The sequence below is a fragment of the Passer domesticus genome, chromosome 3, assembly GCF_036417665.1.
Source record: "Passer domesticus isolate bPasDom1 chromosome 3, bPasDom1.hap1, whole genome shotgun sequence".
Classification (NCBI taxonomy): Eukaryota; Metazoa; Chordata; class Aves; order Passeriformes; family Passeridae; genus Passer; species Passer domesticus.
This window is the reverse complement of record NC_087476.1, coordinates 40,024,980-40,049,323: the sequence shown is the minus strand read 5'-3', so window position 1 is coordinate 40,049,323 and position 24,344 is coordinate 40,024,980. Positions and strand designations below refer to the sequence as shown.

Sequence of the window (24,344 nt, the reverse complement as noted above, 5' to 3'; positions counted from 1 at the left end):
ATGATTTAAAACTATGTAGCTGATAAATGCTAAACTGCTTTAAAAGGCTGAGTTTTTGCAATAAAGCAGCTCTCCCCAGCCTGGGGACTCTGCATCATCACATCAACATTCCTAAAATGTAGCTTCATAGGTCCATAAAACCTGCCTCTCTTTAACAACTGGATAAAATGGCAGGAAACTCAGGCAAAAACTTCCTGCCATCCCTTTTCGAATGCATCACAAAATGCTCAAGTTTGGATCCTCCGTTTGTTGTGATGGTAGAACCAACACTGCTAGGTGCTTTATATTTGATAAGTTTTCTGAAGTTGCAAAGAACAGAAGCTTATCTATTCATAAACATAGCCGTTTAACTAGGGCTCTTAACTGTGATTTGATTTCAGTTTAAGGAGATTAGGGTTTAGGATAGCATTTATCTTTTCTGAAACAGGGTAAGGACAGAGAACATGGGAGGCAGAAAAGGACATACCTCCAGCAGCCATCATTTCAAAATCTAGAATTGCTCATTTTTATTTTTAGAGAAAATATTCAGGTTAACATCAAATGCATTGAAACTTTACATAGACACATTGAGCACTAAAAGAAGTTGCTGGTACATAATTAATAAATGGAAAAGACAATTTTTACCATCTGATGCACACTAGTTTTATTGATATTCCTCTCTTGTTATTTTTCCCTCTGTAATGTATTTTAGAAGTGTAGCAGCTCACTCCAGAGACAAGAATCTACAAGCTTTCATCAGTAAAAAACTGTTAGAAAATGAAATAGGCACAAAATTGACAAAATTCTATAAAAATGCAATTCAGCTCTGTGGAAATTAGCCTAAATGGTTCTTGAATGTAAAAGGATTTCTATTCCTTTCTTCCCTATTGTTAGGGATAATTTTCTAGGGATTTAATAGGCAAATCCAACAAATCACAAAAAAATGTATCATTTTCTATAATAATCTTTAAAACAGCCATACAGGACTTGTATATCATCAATATCTTTGGTCACACACAAAAAATGTACTTGAAAGTACCTGCTCTCCTTAACTGGTTTATAAATATGCATGTGTTCAACACACTGTGTTACTACAAAACCTCTGACATCAAATTTTCCAACCAAAATCACAGAACAGTTTGGGTTGGAAGGAACCTTGAAGATCACCTAGTTCCAACCCCCTGTCATGGACAGTGTCCATTAGACCAAGATGCTCGAAGCTCCATCCAAGCTCACCTTGAACACTGCCAGGGATGGGGCATTCACAACTTCTCTGCCAGTGCCTCACCTTTCTCACAATAAAGAATTTCTTCTGTATCTCTGATTTAAACCTACCATTTTCAGTTTAAAGCCATTTCCCCTTGTTGTACCACTACCTGTCCTCCAAAAACATCCCTCTCCATCTTTCTTGTCTGACCTCTTAGATACTGAAAAGCTGCTATAAAGTCCTCCTGAGGCCTTCTCCAGGCTGAACAACCCCCACTCTCTCAGTTTAATTCACTTTGATTTAATCTCCACATGATGGACTTCAGATTAACTCACTACTTAAACAAATGAGTCCTGCATTAATTTTTCAAAATCAACTAATTTTTCTAAGAAAGCTATTTCCTTCAAAAAGTGACTTAAACAATTTGAACCACATTTGTAATTGCATTTGAGATCCCAAAAGTATCTAATGAATTGGGAATGTCAGAGCTTCCCCACTACAAGATTAAAACAAACATGAATTTATTACATAAACCTAAATAATACCTGAAGCAAACTAAACCACCTGTAACTGCTGTAAGATAAACCTTGTAAAATTACAACCCATAGTTTCACTCAAACATTAAAATAGGCTCCACCCTAAAGGAGCACTTTGAAAGCTCTTCAGCACAGATTTTCACTTCAGAGACTGTGATCTTTCAATCTGTCATTATTATCCCACATAGACCTTTAGCTTGGAAGCCACTTCAGAGGAAATCTTCTTAAGATCTTTTTAACAAGTGTATTTGTTGTAATTTCTTCCATTTCTCCCTGGCACAAGGGAGTCCGAAGTGATCAAAGGAGTAAAAGGCACCCTTTGTCACAAAGCAAGGAAAACCTCAGCTCTGCAGCTCACTTGCACATCTGGAAGCTGCCAAGGGTGTCCCAGCTGGAGTAATGAAAGCTGTGCTGGAGTGACACTGCTTTTCCATCTCCTTTCCCCCTCACCTTCCTGGAGCCACCAGTGTCCTGATGCTGGGGCAGGAGCACAGGGCAACAGCTACTGAGATCTCAGCAGTCGTGCAGAACCAACACACCTGTTCACAGGTCTGGACACACCAGTGTGACCTCACTGCATCTAACTGTGTCTACTTTGGGCCCTTAACCCCAGATTCCAGCTATCTTAACACATTGGTGACCATGTGCATGGTTTCAGGAAACATGGAATTCAATTTTCTTCCACCACTTTCTTTGGCTTTGTGGTTACGAATAAAAGTAATGTTTCTATCAGCTCCCAAAGGAAAATTTGTTGAAATACAGAGCTGGGAATTCTCAGAAGAGTTTCTAATTTCCTAACATATTCCACAAGCTTAAATCCACTGGCAACAATGTTAAACAGCTTTACTAAGATTTTCAAAGAGTAAAGATTACTAACATTTTTATTTCTGAATAGAAGACATTAACTAAAACAGTAACAACAGACTGCCATATTTGATCATCCATGATATCTGCAGATTTTAGACTTTGTTATTTTCTTTAACTTAAAAATTGACATATCTTTTCAACCATATCTGGCTTTCAAAACAACTTCAGCAACTTTTTTTTTTTAATGTAACCACATATATCTGTATGTTCATACAATTATACTTCAGATAATATCCAACAGATCCGAGCCACAGAGAGTGCAACAGTCAATACAAATCCCCCCACAGCAAACAAATTCAAATGTAGAACGCAGTAACACAAAAAGAAGTCTTGCTGTGTGGACACCTTGGTGTCTTTTTCTAAATCAAAATGCACATCCACTGCTTAGCTGAAGAAGTGACCTAAATCCAAGAGCTGTGAGCACAGCAGCCTTCCTAAATACTGGTGTGATGCTCTGTGCACTTCTGAAGGTAATCTGGGATAAATAAATTGAGGCAATATTACTGTAGGACAGCAAGACCAAAGTAATGCTCTCTAGTAATTCTCCAATGCTCACAACAATAGCAGCAAAATAATCAAGTTTTCTGACATGTATCAGAGCATTATAAGAACACACAGTTGCTCCTAGCATAGCTTTAATACTGAAAATCACTTTCTATATTGTTATACTTGATAAATAACAGTAAATATATTAGCTAGCATTCAAAAACAGGAAACTTTTAAAAGTTCAGAACAAAAGTATATATAAAGTTCACAAGATATTACTGTAAAGGACAAATTAAGAGCCCATTTGAATTAAACCGAAGTAGACAAAGGGGAAAGGTGTTTCATAAAATAAGGGAACAGTGCCAACAGGGACAGCATTAATTTTCCCTGTAAGCCAAAATGCCATTACTATTACAAACATACAGAAATTATCAGGAAAATAGTGTGTGACCTGAGAACATCAGAAGAACAATGTGAGTTCCTGCTGCCTACATCCACTGCTTGACCCTCTGTCTCCTGCATGAATCCTGGCCAGTCAGCAGTTCCAGTGGACACCAACCTCCCTGCTGACCTTGGGCCACAGCTACTAGCTTGGCCTATGTGTAATGGATGTCCTACCAATACTGCACATGCCCATACTTATAAAAATTAATCCCACTCAGTCTGGAGAGAGTGTAAGGAATACACCATTTCACAGAGTCAATTCAGGTGAGATACCTATGTTTACGAGGATTAGACTAAGGAAAAGGAAAACTGCAGCCTATCACAGGTTATGTTTCCATACTAATTTTATTTGATGGTAACTGTGTGATTTTGCTTGCAGCCAGTCATGACTGTCACACTGCTAGTCACATAGCACAGACACATAGTATGCTGGATACTGGCATTCAGAGGTGGTTCTCTGGTACTTTTATGTAGACTTTCATGAAAAGGGTACAAAAGAGGAGGTAAAGGCACAGCAAAACACACATGGGTAATATGTTAATTTTCTCATTTAGCCTCACCAATTCACCTCAGCCCCTTTTGTTTCTCCTATGCCTTTCTTGATGAGAGGCTGACAGCCACATTTTAGAGAGGTAGTTTTCTACTTAGGGTAAATACTCACCAGGAACAAGCATTAGAGTAGACATTATTTCATTTATTGCTCAAGAGAGCACTTAAGCTTATTTCTTGAATAGTGAAAGGCTAATATACTGCTTAAACACAACATTGATTACTGAGATGCTTTCCTTCACATATATTTTATGTTGTTACTTGTTTGGCAATAAAACTTAAGTTTACATTTAGCAAGGCACTTAGTCCACATTTCATTAAAATATATATATGCTCCTGAGAAAAATGACTTCTGCTTTCTCCATATGAAAAGTTGCTCGGCAATACCAAAAGATTGACAGAAAAAAAAATCAAGTACTGATCTGAAGGAATGGCAAGCTTGTACCAGAATAGTACAACCCACTTTAGAAACTGCTGTTCTGCATAGGTAAATGTGTGCACCATTGGAGATGTATGGAAGATGTCTTTGGATCTGTCATCAGCACAGATCATAGCTATGTTCCATCATAGCAAGCTGTCACAATGTGTACACTACAAAATTTCCTACGGCATTGAACTGTGGGATTTCTGCTGAAGAATAATTTTGGCCCTTCACAAATCCCATCAGGAAATCCAAAATGGAGCTCAAGTGCAAGGAAAGACTCTTGAAAATAGGGCACAGAAATAGGGCACAGAAGAGGATAAACAGGACTGTAATAAGACAATGGGATTTGTACATTTACTATTTTTATAGAAAATACATTACAAGCTCATATTGACCTATAACACTGCAGTCTTCTTGTCCTTCATTTTTCTATTTATTCAAGCAAAGACACTTCTCCAATACAGAGACCAAACATTGTTTCTGCACATCCACAGGATAAAAGGAACAACCAGTGCTACACTTTCACACATGGAACACGTACTTCATGAACACAAATGCAGAAATTGCACACAAGGAATTTAACAGGACTAGAATGTCTTAGGAATGCCTTGGAAAAGGCACAACACATTTGCATGGATCCTGGCTGAATAAACCACTCATGCAGTTTTATCTACCAGCTTTTCCTAGATTGCTTGCTTATCATTTGATTACCAAGTAACCACGTTGTTTAGCAAAAGAAAAAAAAGAAACCAAAGAAAGCCAAGACAAAACTTCTAACCTTGCTTCTGAAGTATTGACAAATACTAAAATTTATCTGCTTTTATTGTTAGCTATTTAAAAATAATATGTATCCTTTAACAACCTACTTAAAGAGAAGCAGAGATGGAAGAAATTAACCTGTACTGACCTCACTTAAGATTTTTTTTCCAAATATGATTTAGGAATCCAACTTGGATCAAGTGCAGTATTTAATACAGAACCATTTGACCAATCTACTGCAGGGAGACAGAATAGTCCAGTAAATATTTCTCTAACTGTTAGTAGGATATTTGAAAGATGAATATTTAAGCCTCATAACACGGAAGTTTCTAATAAAAAGTATAAGGCATAATTATATCATAACTAAAGCTAACATTAGCTTTTTATTTAAATCTTTGGCTTGTTTTCTACCTGCTAAGATTGCAACAACAAGCTCTCTACCACTAGCTCTCTACCACTATATTTCTCTGGCAAACTTGTTCCATCTTACAGGGTTGGTTACTTTTTCAATTACCAAGGCAAAGAATTCACCTGCTTCCTTGAAGTACAGCTAATGAATACTTCTTGTAACGGTCAATTATTATAAGATTTACTTTTCATTTCATGATAAACTAGACATTTATGTCCTTGTCAAGACTGCATCCTGTGAAAAAAAAAGAAGAGTGCCTCACAGGTTGTGATGAAGAACAAACCAGAAAAAAAAGTTTCTTTTCTTCCACCTTCTTCATGATTCTTTCGTTTTCTTCATTTTTTTATTTCATCCTTTTTTTGTGTCACTGTCTTAACTTTACACCTTTTAATGCAGCTTACAAATCAAAAATTTCTTACATAAAAAAAATTCATAATCTCATGTGCTAATTAAAAATCAACATGAAAACATATCTTATGTCAATGAATAATCATAATTACTGTCTTAGCTTACCTAAAAAAAGACCTGATTGAACAGGCTCATAAATTGATCCAATTTCACAGCCTACACAGGCTTTCTGGTGGGGATTTTGGTTTTTATTTTTTTAAGAAACACATCAGTATAGTCTTTGTCTATTGTCTCCACTTAAAAGAAGACTCATCAAGCCAAAGAGTCTGAAAAATCAGCAGGAATTTCTGTAGTAGTTGGCAGTAACCCATAGCCTAGTGCACTGCCACTAATAGCATTTAACTTTCTCAGACTTGGTTTGTTCACAGTTCTATTTCATCATACTCACTAGAACTAGCCAACTGTGAATTGGTAGCCTAGAAAAATCCCAAGTATGACAGGTAAGAGCTGCAATCACTTCATTTAAATAATATTCAAGCATCACTCCATGTACACCTTTTGATGCATTAAAATAACCACCTTAAATTTTATGTACACTAGGATCAGATCACCCAGTGGACATTGCGAATTCAAACTGGTGTAAAAAACTCTGCTCTGCAGACAGTGGCACCCTTTCCTGAGGTTCTCTGAGAGAAGCTTTAATTTGTGCTTAGGGCTTCATGGCGGCCCTACTAGCAAAGGTGCCTTGGGGACATGCTGAATTCATATTGCTGTGACACACAGCCATGTGTGTGTTCAGAGGCCACACTAGTCACAGGTAAGACAGATAAATCAAATGGTAGCATCCCCCCATCAGCTTTTCTATTATCTGCCCCACTTTGTGCAAATTTCCTCCAGCTTCCCCAACACCTCTTGCTTTGCTGTTCTTCCTTAAGACATGGGATGGGGATTTGTCAAAGTCAATGAGCACTTTATTACAGTGAGAGTGCTCAGTAATGAACAATTCAGCAATTTAATGAGATTCTGTAGATCTGTCTCCAGCCTGTCCATCAAGTTTCACTTCTATAAAGCACCCTGACACTAATCCTCTGGCATACCCAATCTTCACCCTGGGCTGAATATTAGATTCTTCCATGGTATATTGCATTACCACTATAACCTTAGCAAAAATGATGAACTTAACTACACTTGAGGCAATATAGCTGGTCTGATTTGATTTTCTTCTATTGGGCTGACTATGAGGGAATTACTTATTTACTAAGATAAAGCAAGAAACCAGTTTCTTATTGCCTTCTGAATGCCCAAATTGGTAAATATTTATATGTGTCTTTTAATCCATTCTGGGAACCTAGAATATTTACAAATATATATTTATTCTTGGTTTTACAAACTGAATTAAAAAGATGCATGCACATTTTGCCTGCAGCAGAAACCTAGTTTAAAAAAATTCTTCGGAACAGCAGTAGTAACCTTTAGAGAGGCTATTATGATAACACTTATATGGACAGTGTGGAGTTTGTTGTCACTCAGAAAGCAGCACATTACCTATCTCTCCCCAGTATGACCCTGCAACAGAAACAGAGGCTTTGTCACATTTGCCTCATGAAGTGTTCATTGACTGGAGTGCACACAATTAAGAAAATTACTTCTGAGTCTGAGTCTTGCAGAACAGGATTTGAAAACTCCCAGTTCCCAAACATCATTGTAGCAGAGGCATATTTATTACAGAGGAATATTACTGAGCCAGTATTGAGTTATACTTGTATAGCTTGGCTTCCTACGGAAATTCTTCTAGCGGGAACATACCCAAGCATGTAGCTAGGGGATTCCACTGGCTCTGCAGAGAAATGGTGATGAAACCCAATCAGCCAATCATCCCTGCCCCATGCATAAACTTGTACATGAAAACTTTCTTCTGATAAAGGGAATATGGGCTAGGACTCCAGAGTAGTGTGCCTTAAAAACCTAAAAAACCACAACTCATCATCATGTGTAGTGTATTGCAGGTTCTGCTGTACAGGCATCCTCCAGGGACTAGGACAGGAAAAAGTCAAACTTCATTTTGGCATTTGCAGAAAATATCACCTTTGTAAGATATCCTATAATACAAAGCCTCAGAAGTTTGAAAAAAAAATATGCCTGCTACATAACTGAAGGGTTATGTTATATCTTCATACTGGTTAACCTGACTTTTTTTTTTTAATAATAAATATTTTATCCTGCATGACATTATTCATCCACAGAACATGAAGCATCCCACTGATGAATACACACTTTACACTTTAAGAAACTGATAGCATCTAAATGTACTTATCTCCTCAGAATAATCTAAAAGATGAATAGATAAATAATAGGGATTGAAAAATAAATCAGTTTTATGAATCACAGTCTTCTCTGTTGGACCAATATAATTCACTTCCTAAAAGGAATGCACAGGTTTCTTTTCAGCAAGTTTCCTTCTATCTTGAAATACACTGAAATACTTTCCTCTCTAAAACATGATAACAAAAAACCAGAAAAATAGAAATAGAAAAATATCTTTGGGTTAACAATATTACAGATATTTCCTTCCGCTCCATAGTGAATTTTTACAGACATACAATGGGAACATTTCCAAGGGCAATTTTGGTTTAGTTTTTGTGTTTCTCTTAATAGGCTATGTGTTTCTCTCACATTAGGTTTTCTTCCAGCCCATACACTCTAAAGGTCACAACTCAATGCTTTTATCTTGTCAATACTTTATGACTAGCAACTTGGTCCTTTTCTAGACCCAGCTTTTTAAAAGGAAGTGATCTCAGGCTACTTGCCACAAACCTTCCATCGAAGATTCCACTCATCTTGCAACAGTGCTGCCTGTGTGATGATTGCCTCATTTGCTTCAGGCAAAGTCAGCTGTGGTGGCCCAACCAATTTCAATGACTATTTAAGTTATACAGCTAAATTTGCCTGAAGTGAATGAGAGAGACTACAGAAGCACGTTTGCCACCAGACTCATGGCACTAGCTTCATCAGAGGCAATTATAATTGAATTGCATGCATCAGCCATCACTTCCTATCAAAGAAGTTGGATCTGGAGGAAAATCTCTGTCTGTATTTAAGTAGCAGAAGTTAAACAGCATGACAAATTCTCTTTCAAACAAAGTAATTGCATTAACACAACACAACATTTTTAGAATTTCGTTTAGAAATTTCCCTCAGTTGTTATTCACAGTTTTTGCTCAAGTGCTTATTTTCCCTCGAGACTGCTCCAGGGTTTCAAAACAACAGATTACTGCTATGGTTTATAGAGTGTCACACATTCTGGTTGTTCACCACTCCTTACCTGCCAGATTTGTTCTTCACTGAGTGAAGTGAGTCTATCGCTTTTAAAAACCTCTCGAAGAAGACAGTATGGGAGTGCCAGAACTTCCTCAGGATGACTCTTCAATAGCTCAGAGAGATGTTTTACTAAGAAGCCAATGACTGCATTCTCCAACAAAGTGAGGTTGAAAAGATCCGCAAGCTTGTACAGGTCCAAGTAATTAAAACTATTTAATTCCTAAATGGATAAAGCAAACAAAATACACGTCACAAAAATATCCCAAACACAAGACAGAGAATATAAAAATCTACAGGTCTCAGATAATGAAAAAAGGTTATTCTTTTGGAGCTGTGAAGAAGGAAGGCAATATAACTTGAAGTTAATTAACACAGCCTCATTCAAAATGTATATGTGTTGCCATTGCATATGCAAATATATATGATAGTACTAATTTATATTGTAACTCCTAAGGTTATATATGCATAAAGCATCTGTAAGAAATATGGATCAGTACATAATACAATAAACCAGCATGATTTACACTGCATGTCAAGAGCTCACAAGAGGTAACAAGTGGATTTAAAAAATGCATTTTTTTAACTACAATGGTTTGTTACAAAGCAATTGTTTGTTATTATTTACTGTTTTGATTGAACTAGAGCACCTGTGTAGCACAACTTTTCACAAAATACAAGATGCTGAGCTACATTTTATTACATATGAATTTTTCTCCATTGAACAAATGAACCCTTTTTTTTTCTCCAACCACTGCCATCAAAATATAGTGGATGTTGGCCTCCTACTCCTTCTCTCTCTCCCCTTCTAGCAGCTGAAAATGTGAGGAGACAAAAGCTATAGTAGCTCAAGGCAGAAAGCTTTGCCCATCCTGCTAACAGACGACCAATATTTATGGGCTAACGTTTTCAACTTGGCATTCCTCATAAATTAGTACCTAGACAACTAACTAATGCTGTTCCAGACCACACTACTCCCTTCAGGGAACAGGCCAAGAATTCACCTCTATTAGACAAAAGTACCCAGGGCACCTGGGAAATAATCATGTTTACCCATTTTCTCTGTTCTTGCTGCATGCTCACACCTCTCTTCCTCTCTCCTCCGCAATCCCGGTTTTCATCTTCCAATTTACCGCATTGCTCCCTATCAGCCGCCTTCCCCTTGACCAGCCCCATGTGTGAGAATGACAAGGAGCCTCGTCAGTCTCACTTTGCTGGTGAGTTAACGCGGGGACTGGAGCAAGGAAGAGAAACAGACTAAATTAAGTCAATTTCACTTTCACTGCTCTGCTGGATGGAATGGCAGCACCAAATGAAACTGACAAGAAATCTTGTAAATGTCAAATGAGCTGCACGGCTGGCAGATAGAGCAGAGCAACAGGGAAGATGGGAAAGTGCGAAGAGGGGTTTTTTTGGAATCTTTTATGGACTACATCTTGAATGTGTGAATTGGGTGCCTGTCCCGATGACTGTGGAGCTGTTTATGCATATGCAATGGAGAGTGGAGAAAGAATTTTTTAACCTGCTTAGAGGAGTCAGTACTGGAGGAAATGGAATCAAATTCCTGTGGAGGTTCCTGCTTGTTACATAATCTCCCAGTCTGAGCAGCTCACCTTCCCTAGCAGAGTTGTACACTGAAGATAAATCCTATTCATTATCTACTCGGACTTCTGCATGAGAGTTTCCCATGATTTTCTTGGAAGAACAAACTTAAGTTCTTTCCATTGTCAGAACAAGCACTAACAGCCATCATCCCAAAAGCCACAGCTATTCTAGTGTCAGTTCCTCCTCACACTAACACAGCGGAGGTAAGACTAAATCTGCAGTTGCAGAAAAAAAGAGAAAAGAATGAATTTTACATGAAAAGTATCCGGTCCAATTTCATATCTTCAGATCTCATATCCCCATTCCTGTGATGGCCATGCAATGGTGGCAACAATACATAGGAGTCTAATCCAAGCAAACATCACAGTATTTAACAAGCAACAACCACAGTTTGTTGTCCCTGATTCAGAAAACTACCTTTTCAAATAACCCACTGATTGAATAAATCCCAAATGCCAGAAAGAAATTTAGAAGAGCTCAGTGCGTATTTATTGAGCTATTTTGTGGTCAGTGGTTAGGTCTAGGGAAATTAATAAATAAATAGATAGATAATCAAGCACTGTGAGCTGAGGATCAACAGTCCCACTAAAATACGTGCCTGGTCAAACCCCACTAAGTTTCGGTTGAGAGGGGGAGGTGGCTTTTAGCAGACTTCAGAGGCAGAAAATACTGGAGATAACATAACAGAATCCTTATTATAAAGAACCAGAAATGAGATACACAAATGCAAAGCTACCCCTGAAAAACCTTCACATTTTCAGTGAAATCTAAAAGATGCTGGTAAGCCTTCATTTTAGGTTTGGATATTTTTCATGAGCTCCAAACTCCCCTATCCTCTTAAATCAGCAGCAATCAAAGGTGGTTTTATGAAAGCTGCCTTACAGTTGAAGAGGCCAAATATACTTATGGATGTATAAGTAAAATCACACCAGTTATTTGTACTGCATGGAGTAACTTATTTCATGTGCTCATTTATCTATGTGGGTTTATTTTTTTGGGAAGGTGGGGGGTGTTATGTGTTTACTTATTTTCATTGCTAAGTTTCAGATGATTTTTGATGCTTCCTGACATAATGTGTTAGTTACTTGCTGAACTTACAGTCTACTTGTTAATGAATACTGAAAGTATGTTTTGTTAAAACTGGCCTTGGCCTGGAATCGGTAATGTTAATTTCTGATTTTGTAAGGTTAGAGTTGATCTACAGGTTTGTATTTCACAAAGAAACAAATATTGCATTAGGTTTTACAAATGAAAATCAAGTTTATACAGTACTATACATTATTTCCTCAGTTATGATCCTAGAGGGCAAAAGTGTCACATCAAGATTGCTCAATGTATACACTAGATAACATAACTTTGCTCTTATAAGTGGTAAAACTTTCAAAAACAGTCTAAAATGAAGTATATAAATTAGTTGCGAGAAAAAAATGCACCTTATCTTCTAGCATTAAAAAAAGTCCCACAGGAAGGATCAAAGCAATCACTGTCAGCTCAGTCTGATTCAAATAAATTTTTCACACTAAAATCTTAATTGAATTAAAAACTTTGGTAAATGGTGAAATAGGCTCCTAAACAGGAAGTTTAGGTGTATTCATGAGTAAGAGTACTGGCAGTCTCTGCTTTCCACAGATTTTATTATATTGCATTCACAGAGCACCTACAAAATTTTGAAGTAGCATGTGACTTTCTTTTGGTATTGTATTGCAGTATATATTCTTTGAAACCAGGCTTATGTAAATTTTTGAAACTTTTAACCCCTTTGTCATAAACGTTTATGTGTATGCCACTTATCTTTTTTTGAACTGAAGGACAAAATATGGACACAAGCAGAACTGTCACTAAGAGCTGAAGGTAGTGATCCTATCTTTTCTAATATGATGCATGTTACACTGCTGAAACACATTCAGGCTAAGAAAATATGTATAAAATTACAGGTACAGCCCTTAAAACTAAGTTGAAATAGTTCAGAATTCTCACAGTGAACTCAAACAAATTTAGTAAATTGTCCAAATTATTTATCAGTATCTACTTCTAAAATAAGAAACTAGCTTAGAACCCATGCATTCTACTTAGTGTGCATCCCCCCCATGAAGCAAGGGAATCTATTATTCCATACTAAGGGTCTTCTGATTCAGTAGTATCAACCTTCAGATGCCAAACCAATTCAACAATAAGCTGACATTTAAAAGACTCATAAAAGAAAATATCTTCCACAAACAAACATCATCTGAAAGATGACAATATTAAATATTCAAAATAAATGATGTGACAGTGCGAATATTTTGATACAGAGGTGTATTTTAATATAGAAATATGATAAACTGTCAAACAGGAAAACCAGATATAAACGTTCTGTTTAAGTTGCTTCCAAAACCATCTTTATTTGTTCATACTTTAAAGAATAATTGCCTTGCACAAGCCACAGAAAAGGATGTAACAGATTGATAAATTAGAGTTAATCATAACCAAGTACACAGCAGACTACAATATACCTCTATTCCTGTGCTCCATATTATAAATAGCAGAAAAAGCACAAGGAGAACTAAGGGGAAAGAATGCATTTCTTTATGACCTTATTTGAAAGATAAACTCCTTGGGGAAATACAATTTATTCAGATTATCAAGACCCTGCTGTGCAAATCTACAGTCTGGGAGCACACTACGGAGATCAAACAATATTTACTTTATTCTGTTGGGTATAAAAGCTTTTAATGAATGCATAATTAAAACAGCAAAAGTATATACAGCTTTAGAATTCCACTGCCAAGCCAAGCCATTAATATCCAAAGTACCGTAACCAGTTGTAACTCCACCTGCTTCCTAGATTACAATACTGTTATAAATCAAGGTATTAAATGAGTAGCCCTGCTGCTGTAGCAAAGAAGAGTTGCATTGTGACACTATTTCCCCCTTTTCTAAAAGGGGTTCAGCCTCTTTAAAACATCCCCCCCCCCAAAAAAAAAAAAAAAAACAACAAACCAACAACCAAAAACCCAACCCCAAGTGTGAGGTCTCTGAGAGAGGGACATTCAAAAATCCTTAAGAAGCACAAGTCATGACCCTACACGTCCAGATTCTCTGCCACATTAAATACTATGGACCAGCTGCACCGTTCAGAAAAAATTCTTGACAAAAATCATAGCAAAGATGGACCCTAAAGAGATAAGGGATAATAGCAAAATAAAAAATTGTAATGACAAAAAAAGGGACCAACACAATTTTAAGATAAAAGAAAACCAGTTCTGCTGGGTCTAGCTGTTTCTTTGTATATCAAAGGTTTAGTTCTGCAAAACCTCACACATTTAGTTAAGAACTAACAGATCAGGCACACACTCAACAGCACAGCAGCAGACAGAAACGTTTCATAAGCATAAACACAAGAAGTATATTTTAGATCTTATTTGAAATTTGCCTCTGTTAAACACCAAAGTCCTCGAGTTGAGCCATCAAAAGCATTTTGCTGAAGCCTGGTCACAGTGGAACAGCTGGCTCAGAATATTTCAATGTACAGAACTGATTACTCTTATTAAATATGTGCAGGCTGCAGATGTGTTTGTAAGACAAAGTAAAAGATGGCTTTAAGTGACTCGTTTTTATACAATTAATTTTTCTGATAGATCACTGCCTTCTCACCACTTCCTGTAATTCTTGCTTTTATTTTCTCCTTTGAGCATGAAAAGTTAATTTGCATCCTTGCTGCTATTTCAAAGTAGGTCTAGAGCTAAATAAAAGACCAACAATATCAAAACATTTCAGCCCTATTATTTTTTCTCTACCCTACGAGAATCCATTTCACTTCTCACTTATTGTTTCTTTATATCTGCTCAGTTTTCAGGTTTAATCCTGCTGGCTGGTGCTAGTGAGAATCTTCTCTGAAGGCACAGAGGAGGCCTGTGAGCTTCACAAGCACTGAGGAAAGACATGATATTCTCAGATTGCTCACGTGATGACACAAATGTGTGGTATTCAGAAAAAGAATGTGAAGCATGCCATATGTAAAACTAAAAAAAGAAAAACATTTTCTGGAAACTCAGATTTATCTACATTATTAAATAGCACAAATATCTTCAACTGCCAATCCAATTAAATATTTTAGGTGACCCTGATTATACATAACTTTTATAATCCATATACAAAATTATGTGGATCATGGAAAGAAATAAAATAATGGAATATTAAGACTACACAGTTAAATTTTCACAGTCCCTGCAGAGGTTTCAATAGCTGCTTTCCCTAGGTTAACAGATACTACTATAAGAATTTTTAAAATTATTTTAAGTATCCCTGGCATAGGAATGCCCTAAATGAAAAGCTTCACATCTCACCAGCTACTCCTGGCAATATAACTGTAGCAATATATTGTATTTAGCAAATAAAAGTTCAGGGATGAAGGAACATGGAGATCTTCTGACCCTTCACGTGGCACTTTTATATCATTTCACACAGCAGAAACACAAAGCAAGGATTTGACGAGATTTATCAACATTTACTATTTTTGCCAATTACGGGAGCTTGCCTTTTCTTCAAATATGTTGTGAGGAATAACATTTCTCATACCCATTTGTATATTCTTTACTCCAGCAGAAATCACAGAATATAGGCTCTACAGATGATTTATAATTTTATATTTTTGCTAGCTCTTTGGAATTACTACAGTGTAAGAGGAAAGCTGAAAACTACTTGGCTAATGCATCAACAACCAGTAATTTTTTATGGTAAGCGTTCTCTTTTTTTGTTTTTGTTGCTAATATTGACAAATCCAGAGAGAGCAAGTGCTGCCCCTTAGAAACCCAAAGCTTACAGTAGTACCGGCCAAAATATATAACTACAAACCAGAAGAAGAAAAAAAATAGGACCTTACGATACTATTACTTCCCTTTTTTTTGGCTACAGGCTCCTATAGCCATTTAAGGCCATGAGAATACAGAAGTGGAAGTCTATTCCTTTACTATACCACAAGCTCATCAAAACATCTTGAGCGTAAATTAAGAAAGATCTATCTTGTTTCCAACTAGTATTACAAGAAGGCTCAGCTGATTTTGAGACTCCATATCTTAGTTTTGTTCAATTTACTTAAACAGTTTATATATATTTGTATCTGTGCCAAAATTCTTTTAGATTTAATAGCACAATGTTTCTCTCTCTCCCCCTCAGTATTTACTCCCTTGATATAGTTACAGAAAACAATGATATTCCTTCTCAGCCCTCATTTTACGAGACTAAACAAAAGGAAAGTTCTTCTAATCTCCTTGTGTAAAGTAGGTCTTCCTGATCATGTTAGCTGACCTTTTTTACAACTCCCATAGTTTTGATTTCACTTATTCTTCTGCATGGACAAACTCTTCCCAGTTCTCCTGTTTTTTCAGCAGTACCTTGTAAAATAGCATTAATACTCCCTTAGCTTTATAAATTATCTTGTATGAAAGTCAAGCTGCCTTTTTCTTGATGCCATCACATTAGTAGCTCATAGTCACCATATGATTTAATACATGAAAAGTCTCTGTGAACTTGGTCCTCAAGTGAGACACAAACAGCAATTCAGTCTGGTAACCAAGACAGAAATAATAAGACATATTTCAAACTGGAATTCAATAGATTCTATTGAGGATGCTCAGAAACTATTTTCCAAACACTTTTTAAATTGCATTCTGTATTTGGTATGGAAGAGGACAATAACAAGATCTATTACTCAGTTACTTGGGGGGGAAATTATTTCAATGATTTTTTAAGACTCATTTCAAATTATATCTGGATCAATGGGCTGAGGCCAACAGTACGAGATTCAACAAGGCCAAGTCCTACACTTTGGCCACATCAACCCCATGCAGCACTACAGGCTGGTGGCTGCAAAACTGTGCCCTGGAAAAGGACCTGGAGGTGCTGGTCAACAGCAGCTGAACATGAGCCAGCATGTGCCCAGGTGGCCAAGAAGGTCAATGGCATCCTGGCCTGGATAAAGAACAGTGTGACCAGCAGGGCTGGGGCAACGCTTGTCCCTCTGTACTCAGCACTGGCCAGGACACAGCTTGAGTGCTGTGACGAGTTCTGGGCCCCTCACTACAAGAAACAGATTGAGGGGCTGGAGACAGTCCAGAGAAGGGCAACAGAGCTGATGAAAAGTGTAGAGAGTGACTGATAGGAAGAGTGGTTGTGAGAGCTGGGGGTGTTTATTCTGGTAAAAAGGAGGCTCAGAGGTGACTTTTTCACTTTCTACAACTGCCTGAAAGGAGGGTGTAGCCAGGTGGGGTGTTGGTCTCTTCTCCCAGTGACAGAAGACAAAATTTCCTCAAGCTCCACCAGGAGAGGTTCAGGTTGGACACCCAGAAGAATTTTTTTCACTGAAATGGTGGTTAAGCATTGGAACAGGCTGCCCAGGAAAGTGGCGGAGTCATCATCTTTGGAAGTGTTCAAGAAACAACTGGACATAGCACTTTGTGCAATGGTTAATTGACATGGTGGTGTTTGGCCAAAGGTCAGACTCTATCCTGGAGGTATTTTCCAACCTTAATGATTTTATGATTCTATTCTGTGAAAAGCAGGTAAGTAAATCCTCCTCAATATACTGAAAAATATACTGAAAACCAAACTAAGTCTTAAATCAGTATTAAGTATGAAAACTTTTAGACACAGAAAATAGAAAAAAATTATTTCTAATTTACGGCACATTAAAGTGCAATTTTTATCTTAATTCATAACTCCATTACCAGCATGGAGGACAGAGGGGGACAAAAAAAATTAAAAATCAACATTCCTGATGTATCTGTTAGTAGAGGTATTAGTGTACCTAACAGTTTCCCTTTCCAATGCCTTTTTAAAAATAGCTTGCTCTTTTGCCAACATTTAATAAGTCAAACTGAAGTTTTCCAGCTTCAAGATTAATCACTTGAAACCCCCTGAAAATATCCCTAAAAGCATATTATACGTTATTAAGAATAAGGCTGACAGGAAAAGACCATTGCTCTTCTATATTAAAAATATTCAGAATGGAAATAGATCATAGGAGTTGCCATTCCTGTGAAAAACTTCCACTGACACCCCTCATTAAGCCTCTAGAAAAATAATTTGGATATACTCAGTAATGACTTGTTTGAACTTTTCAGTCCAAAATTGCATCACATTTTAGCTGCACTGCCCATAATCTATTCCACAGATAAGCAAGATTATGCCTGCATCATTGTGCACTGTGGGCCTGATCACAATGACAAAACCCAAATGCCAAAATCTGTTTTTCTTGTGCTGTTTGGGATCCACTTTGGAGACCCAGCAGATCAGAAAAAGACACTGTGAGATGCAGAAGTGTGAAAAAAACCCAGATCAAAGAACACGAGAGCAGATCCAGACCCCAGGGATTACAGGAGGCAAAGAGTACTGGAATATAGCAGATTTAGAATTACAATTCAAAGAAACAGCTTCTCGAGGAGGCTGAGTGACTGCTCCTCTAACTCTGTAAGTGAAAAGTGATGAAGACTGATAAAATGCATCATCGACACTAACTAAAAAAAGGAATGCAACATTCATGACTGAAGACATTACACTAAATAACAGGGAGCATATTTAAAATAATCAATATACTAATGTTAACTCTCTAGGTATAAATAAGAACAAGGATTTTTATGTGCAAAGAATATAAAATATGATTCAAACAATTCTTTCATAATGTTTTTATGACATTTTATTTCTGGAACATTTAATTAATGTATACATGTGCTCTGTATTAAGCCCAGCAAGGAGCCAGTTTTCTTAAAAACATGTTTCAGGGAACAGCCTGTCACCAAATGCTTAAGCATTACAAAGCTAACAGACACATCTAATAACTAAGAATTGGAAGAGGGTAGCTGTAGTGAGCTGGTCATCTAATAACATCAAAGAATTAAACAAATTGCCTAAAATACCTGGAATTACATGTTATTTAACACAGATCAATTCAAGTCTCAGAAATGTTTGCAAAGAACCCAAAGTAACAAAACTTCCTTAGAATTTTAAGGCAGTATTTGATACTCCATCTACTGAAATGCTGAAACCAGTGCAGGATAACTCAATAATAAGTATAACTTTGATAGACAAAAGTCCTCAAGGAATCAATTTTGATCCAATACTGTCAACAGTTTAATTGAAGTAGAGAATGATAAGTTTTGTCTGGAGAGTCTACAGAAGACTCTGCAAGGACAGGATGAGTATTGTCAGGCTATCTGGGAACCACTAACATAATACAGAAAATAGACCAGGCTCTATTTAGAACAACACTGACAATCCATCAGGAGGCACAAAAAAAAAAAAAAAGCTCATGTCATAAAATGCACACCCAGTACTGCCCAATAAAAGAAACAAGCCCTCTTGCTGCTTTAACATTACATTTTAAATCTACTCTTCAATTATTCTGAAGTCCAAACTTTAAGGATACTTAAAACCTACAGGCTGGAAAACCAACCTTGCAAGATTTCAGGTGCTAAACTTAGTTTTTTTAAAGAAAGACTCCTGAAGGATTTGGAGCAAAGATACTTATAACATGGAGAGAATATATGAAAGGAAAAATAGCTCTGACTAAATTTTCAGAAAATAGTTTCTGGTGTATAAATGTAGGATCAGAGCTGCCTTGGACAAGGAACTAGAATGTACAGGACTGTTTGCATTGGCTTCATAGGATTATGTACATTTTGCAGCTCTGCATTAAAAAAAAATGACTGCAATAAAACTAGGTTTTTTTGACAACTGTCTGTACAGGTAAAGAAGGAAATATTTGTGCAATTTGACTGCTGGGGTTATAATGGTTTCTCATTCCTCTCAAAAGCAAGAGACTTGTTGCAGCTGCCTGAAGATATGAGAGTACTTAGCAGTTAAAAGAACATGACTGTAAGTATGTGAATGATAAAAAGGCAACATTTCCATTTTATTTGGAAAACTGTTATTTGTTCAGGTATCTCTGTGCTCCTGCAATATCTGACCTCAGCTCAAAAATCACTAAGAACTTTATTTCTGTTGCCCATAGCACTAAACCAAGGCAAATTCTCATTTTACAGAGGAAGAAAGGAGAAGTAGAAGAATAATTTTAAAAGATTTCCCAAGATGCAAAATATACAAAGAAGAGAACCTCAAATGTCTGGAACCCACTCCAAGTGCTCTAGCAGCTAGATAATTCCCATCTTCACCAACTTTAACAGAATTTTAACTTATATATAGGGTTCAATATATTAGCAAAATGTCTGCAATGTGTATTGTATAGGCATTACACCCCAGGAAAAAAAAAAAACCTCTCTACAACTCTCTTTCCCCAGATTTATCAGTGAAAAGAACATTTTTTTTTTTCCCACAGCCAGGAGCTGTGTTATTAGTAGGTTTACAATGTATTAATCAGAACCAATTTCAGGAGATAAACAGCATTAAAAGGGATAGCAGTAGGCCAGAAATAGACAGAAAAGTAAAAGAATGAGAAAAATCTGGAAGAACCACCGAATAAAAGAAAAAAAATCTGGACATGTGAAGATCAAGAGGAGTTTGCTTGTCTTTCACAGAATCACAGCATTAACTAGGTTGGAAAAGACCTTTGAGGTCATCAAGTCCAGCCTATGAACTAACACCACCCTGACAACTAGATCGAGGCACTAAGTGCCACATCCAGTCTTTTTGAAACACTTCCAGGGATAGTGACTCCATCACTTGCCTGGTCAGCCCATTCCAACAGCAAATCATTCTTCCTATGAAGCATTGTTTCCTAATGCCCTGCCTAAACTTCCTCTGGCACAATTAAGACTGTGTCCTCTTGTCCTGTTGCTGGTTGCCTGTGAGAAGAGAAGGACCCTCAGCAAGATACAACCTCCTTTCACGTAGTTGTAGAGTGTGATAAGGTCTCCCCTGAGCCTCCTTTTTTTTTTTTCCAGGCTAAGCACATTTTAAGCATTATTGACTAGGGATTTACCTAGTCATTCTTGTAGTCAGAAATTATTCTAAGTCTGACTTTCAAAAGTAGAAAACCTGGAAAGGGTGAAGGCCAAATGTAAAAAATGGGCCTTGACTCAACATCCAGTTTGATTTCCTACAGCTGACCTTCAGTAGTGCTAAACAAATCACAAGTCCTCCCAAAACTAATACATGTGAATGTTCACACTGCTGAAGGTGCCAAGCACCAGCAGGAATGCATGAGCCTTCAAAGATCATGACGACTCCGGTCCATTTGTTTCTAGCAGTTCTTACCAAGAATAAAACATAATTCAATCCCTCACTTCCAAATCTCAAACAGCTTACAGTCAGAATCTCTTGTTTGCCATAAATACTTTTTTTTCCCCACAAAGAAGATAAGAACATTTAATCAATGCACCACATATTTAACACAACCAAATGACAAAATTCTCACAGACTTCAAAATTTCACCTTAAAGACACCACCTTATAAGCTGAACAACTCATTTTACACTCAGTTTTTAATTGTTCACAACTACAGATACATGCCAGGACTTCAACCCTGTAGAGCTTGAAAGGCACCTCTCCAGCATTTCCCTTTAAAAACAATAGAATAAGCGAAGCAACGTTCTGTGGATTTTGAGCTGTGAGCTCTGGTGGACTGCAAGCTGTCCATGAGCCAGCAGTTGTCCTGGTGGCCAAAAAGGCCAGTGGTGTCCTGGGGTACTTCAGGAAGACCCAGTCAAGAGAGGCGATGCTATCCCTCTACTCTGCCCTGGTGGGGCCACATCTGGAGAGCTGTGTCCAACCCTGGGCTCCTCAGAGAGAGAGATGTGGAACTCCTGGAGTGGGTCCAGCAAAGGGCTACGAAGATGTTTAGGGGACTGAAGCATCTCTTTTATGAGGAAAGGCTGAGGGAACTGGGCCCAGTCAGCCTCAAAAAGAGATGATTGAGAGATCAACAACATGTCTGAAGGGGTAGTGCCAAGAGAATGGAGCCAGGCTCTTCCTGGTGGTGCCAAGGAATAGAACAAGAGGCAACAGACACAAACTGATACACAGGAAGTTCCACCTGAACATGAGGAAAAACTTCCCTACTGTTCAGGTGACTGAGCACTGAAACAGGTTGCTCAGAAAGGTTGTGGAGTCTCCATCACTAGAAATATTTGAGAACTGTCTGCTCACAATCCTGTGCCCCGTGCTGCAGGATGACCCAGCTTGAGTGGGAAAGTTGGACCAGACAACCCACCACGTTACCTTCCAACCTGACCTATTCTGTAACACTCTTTCACAGAACCTTGGAAGGGCATTTAAAAATGAAACATAGCTGAGTTGCTTCAGAAAGAATGTACTTCTGCAGAAAAGTCACTGCTTTCAAAAATTAACTACAGCTTACCGAAGAAAATTTTAGCCAATGATTGTTCCATGCAATGTTATAAAAGTCCTTTTCAAATACAAATTTCAGTAAGAAACGTTGCTAAAGCATTCAAAGATTTTAACCACACTTATAAGCAAAAGCCTACTAACAGCTTAAGGTTACATATGTCTAATACTGTTTGTTTCCCCCCCACCACAAAATATTCACACACTGATAATTTTTGCCCTTTGCTTTGCTCCTTTTCAAGAAATTTTTTAACCTGTTCAAGTTTTGGTCCAGGTCTGAATGGTGCTGTGTGAGTCCATAACTTGATTAGGAATACATGGAATTTAAGACACAATATTCCCTAGAAATGTCAAATAATTTCAAGTGCTTGGTTACAGTAAACTTTCAATAGCAGTCTCAGGAGTCCTGAACATCATCATTGCATTATTGTATTGCCTACATATTCATGAAGATAGTAATGCTGCAAGTAAGAGTAAAAATACTAAGAGGCAGGCAAACCCACATGCAAACACATATAAACACAGATTTGGGGCATGGTGTATGACAGTAGGCCTGTCCTCCTGGTGTTTTTCATGTCCATAACATGCCACCTCAAGTCAGCTGGACTTCCAATCCTAGTGGCTGCTGGCAACTGAACATACCTGAGGTTACTACAATGCCTTCCCATGATCATCAGATGTGCTGAGATGCTATGGAAACTCAAGGCCCTCTACATACATAATTAGAATAGACAGTGCTTCCAGTTAACAAGGAAAAATATTCCACAAGGAAGAAGGAAGAAAGAATTCTTTCTCCTTGTTAATTCTATTTGTTAACAGTTCAGTTCCTACTGAACTGTAAATAAAAGTCCTGGTTTAAGATCTAATGCTCCTTATACAGCTAGACACACTTGGTGACAGAAATCACAAATTCCATAAAACTGTTTAAACAGATGGGAAATTTAGCAAAAAATTCCTCCAAGTTAATAAACAGATGTTTTGAATATATTACACAAAAAAAAAACCAGGTGAATGAAGTTACTGGCATTTCTCATGTTTTTCGTGTTTGAAATAACACACTCACAGGACATTACTGATGGTTAATAAAGTTGATGCCACTAATCTTTAGGCGTGGACCTTTAATTTTTAGAATTAGTGAGAAGAGTGAGGACAATTTATAATTGTTAAAGCTCTGATCACATACTGGCTGAAGATTCAGTAAGTCATTACAGCATGTATACATTTATATTCATTCTGCTTTCAAGGCCTATTCAATATCTTGGACAGAAAGGGTGTCTTTATTGTAAATAGAGTTAGTCTACACCACCACTCTGAAGCAAAATACAAATTCTACTCATGCAGTTGTGCAAACAAAATACCATAAATGATGGAATGTGCTAAAATGATGTTTCATTTACTGCTACTACAAGATCTATTGGAAAACATCAACAGCCTTATACGGAACTTGTTTCTTTCTTTGTGGTCCCCTATAAACACAAACGGTTTAACAGTAACTAACAGTAATTAAAGAGAGATGATAATCTGGAACACTTCCATTTCTAAAGCTACTTATATAGAACATGGGCTTAGGTTATTTTCCTTACAAATCTGTCTTCTTAACTAGCACAATTAGTTGAGTATGTTGTAAGCAGTCCAGATAGATGGATCACACAGTAACAATTCAGCAAGCTATCAGAAGAACATAAAAAATGGTGGGGCAGGGTATCAACTGCCAAATACTTGGACTTGTATCAAGTCCAGATTTCTTATGCCTTTAATGAGAAGTAGTCTACAAAAAAATACTAAAATGCAAATACTGCATAACTGGAGAATGTATCAGCTTGGATCCTCATGACTTCAATCCTTCTTCACCATTAAATAAACAAGGTTTTGAAAGTCTCTTCCATTAAACTGACTGAAAAAATAAATTTACAAGGTCTTTTTGACATTTTTTTAAGACAGAGCAGACTGAATCATTCACTATTTTCCTTAGTCTTATACTTCAGGTGCTAAGCTGCCACCTGAAATTCCATCAAATAATACATTTTCTCATTCATGTTCTTAAAAAAAATGTTGCTACTGCATTTAGAATTTGAAATTTACTTCTGTGAAAATAATACTAGTGTATCTAAAAATACAAAGTAGAGAAGAGGTAAAAGAT

The 24,344-nt window shown here is 37.2% G+C and overlaps 1 protein-coding gene across 10 annotated transcripts in view; it reads right to left on the bottom strand.

The window, feature by feature from the left end:
* The window catches only part of KLHL32 (kelch like family member 32), a 122,751-nt gene that overhangs the window by 29,511 nt on the left and 68,896 nt on the right, over positions 1-24,344 (bottom strand). For 9 of the 10 annotated variants that reach the window (XM_064412737.1, XM_064412738.1, XM_064412736.1 and 6 more), the window contains one exon: positions 9,331-9,546. In XM_064412737.1, coding sequence (XP_064268807.1) covers positions 9,331-9,546 — 216 coding nt within the window. Of the gene's footprint in view, positions 1-5,254; positions 5,895-9,330; positions 9,547-24,344 lie in introns of those variants that run through there. The other variant, XM_064412744.1, reaches the window with a different exon arrangement.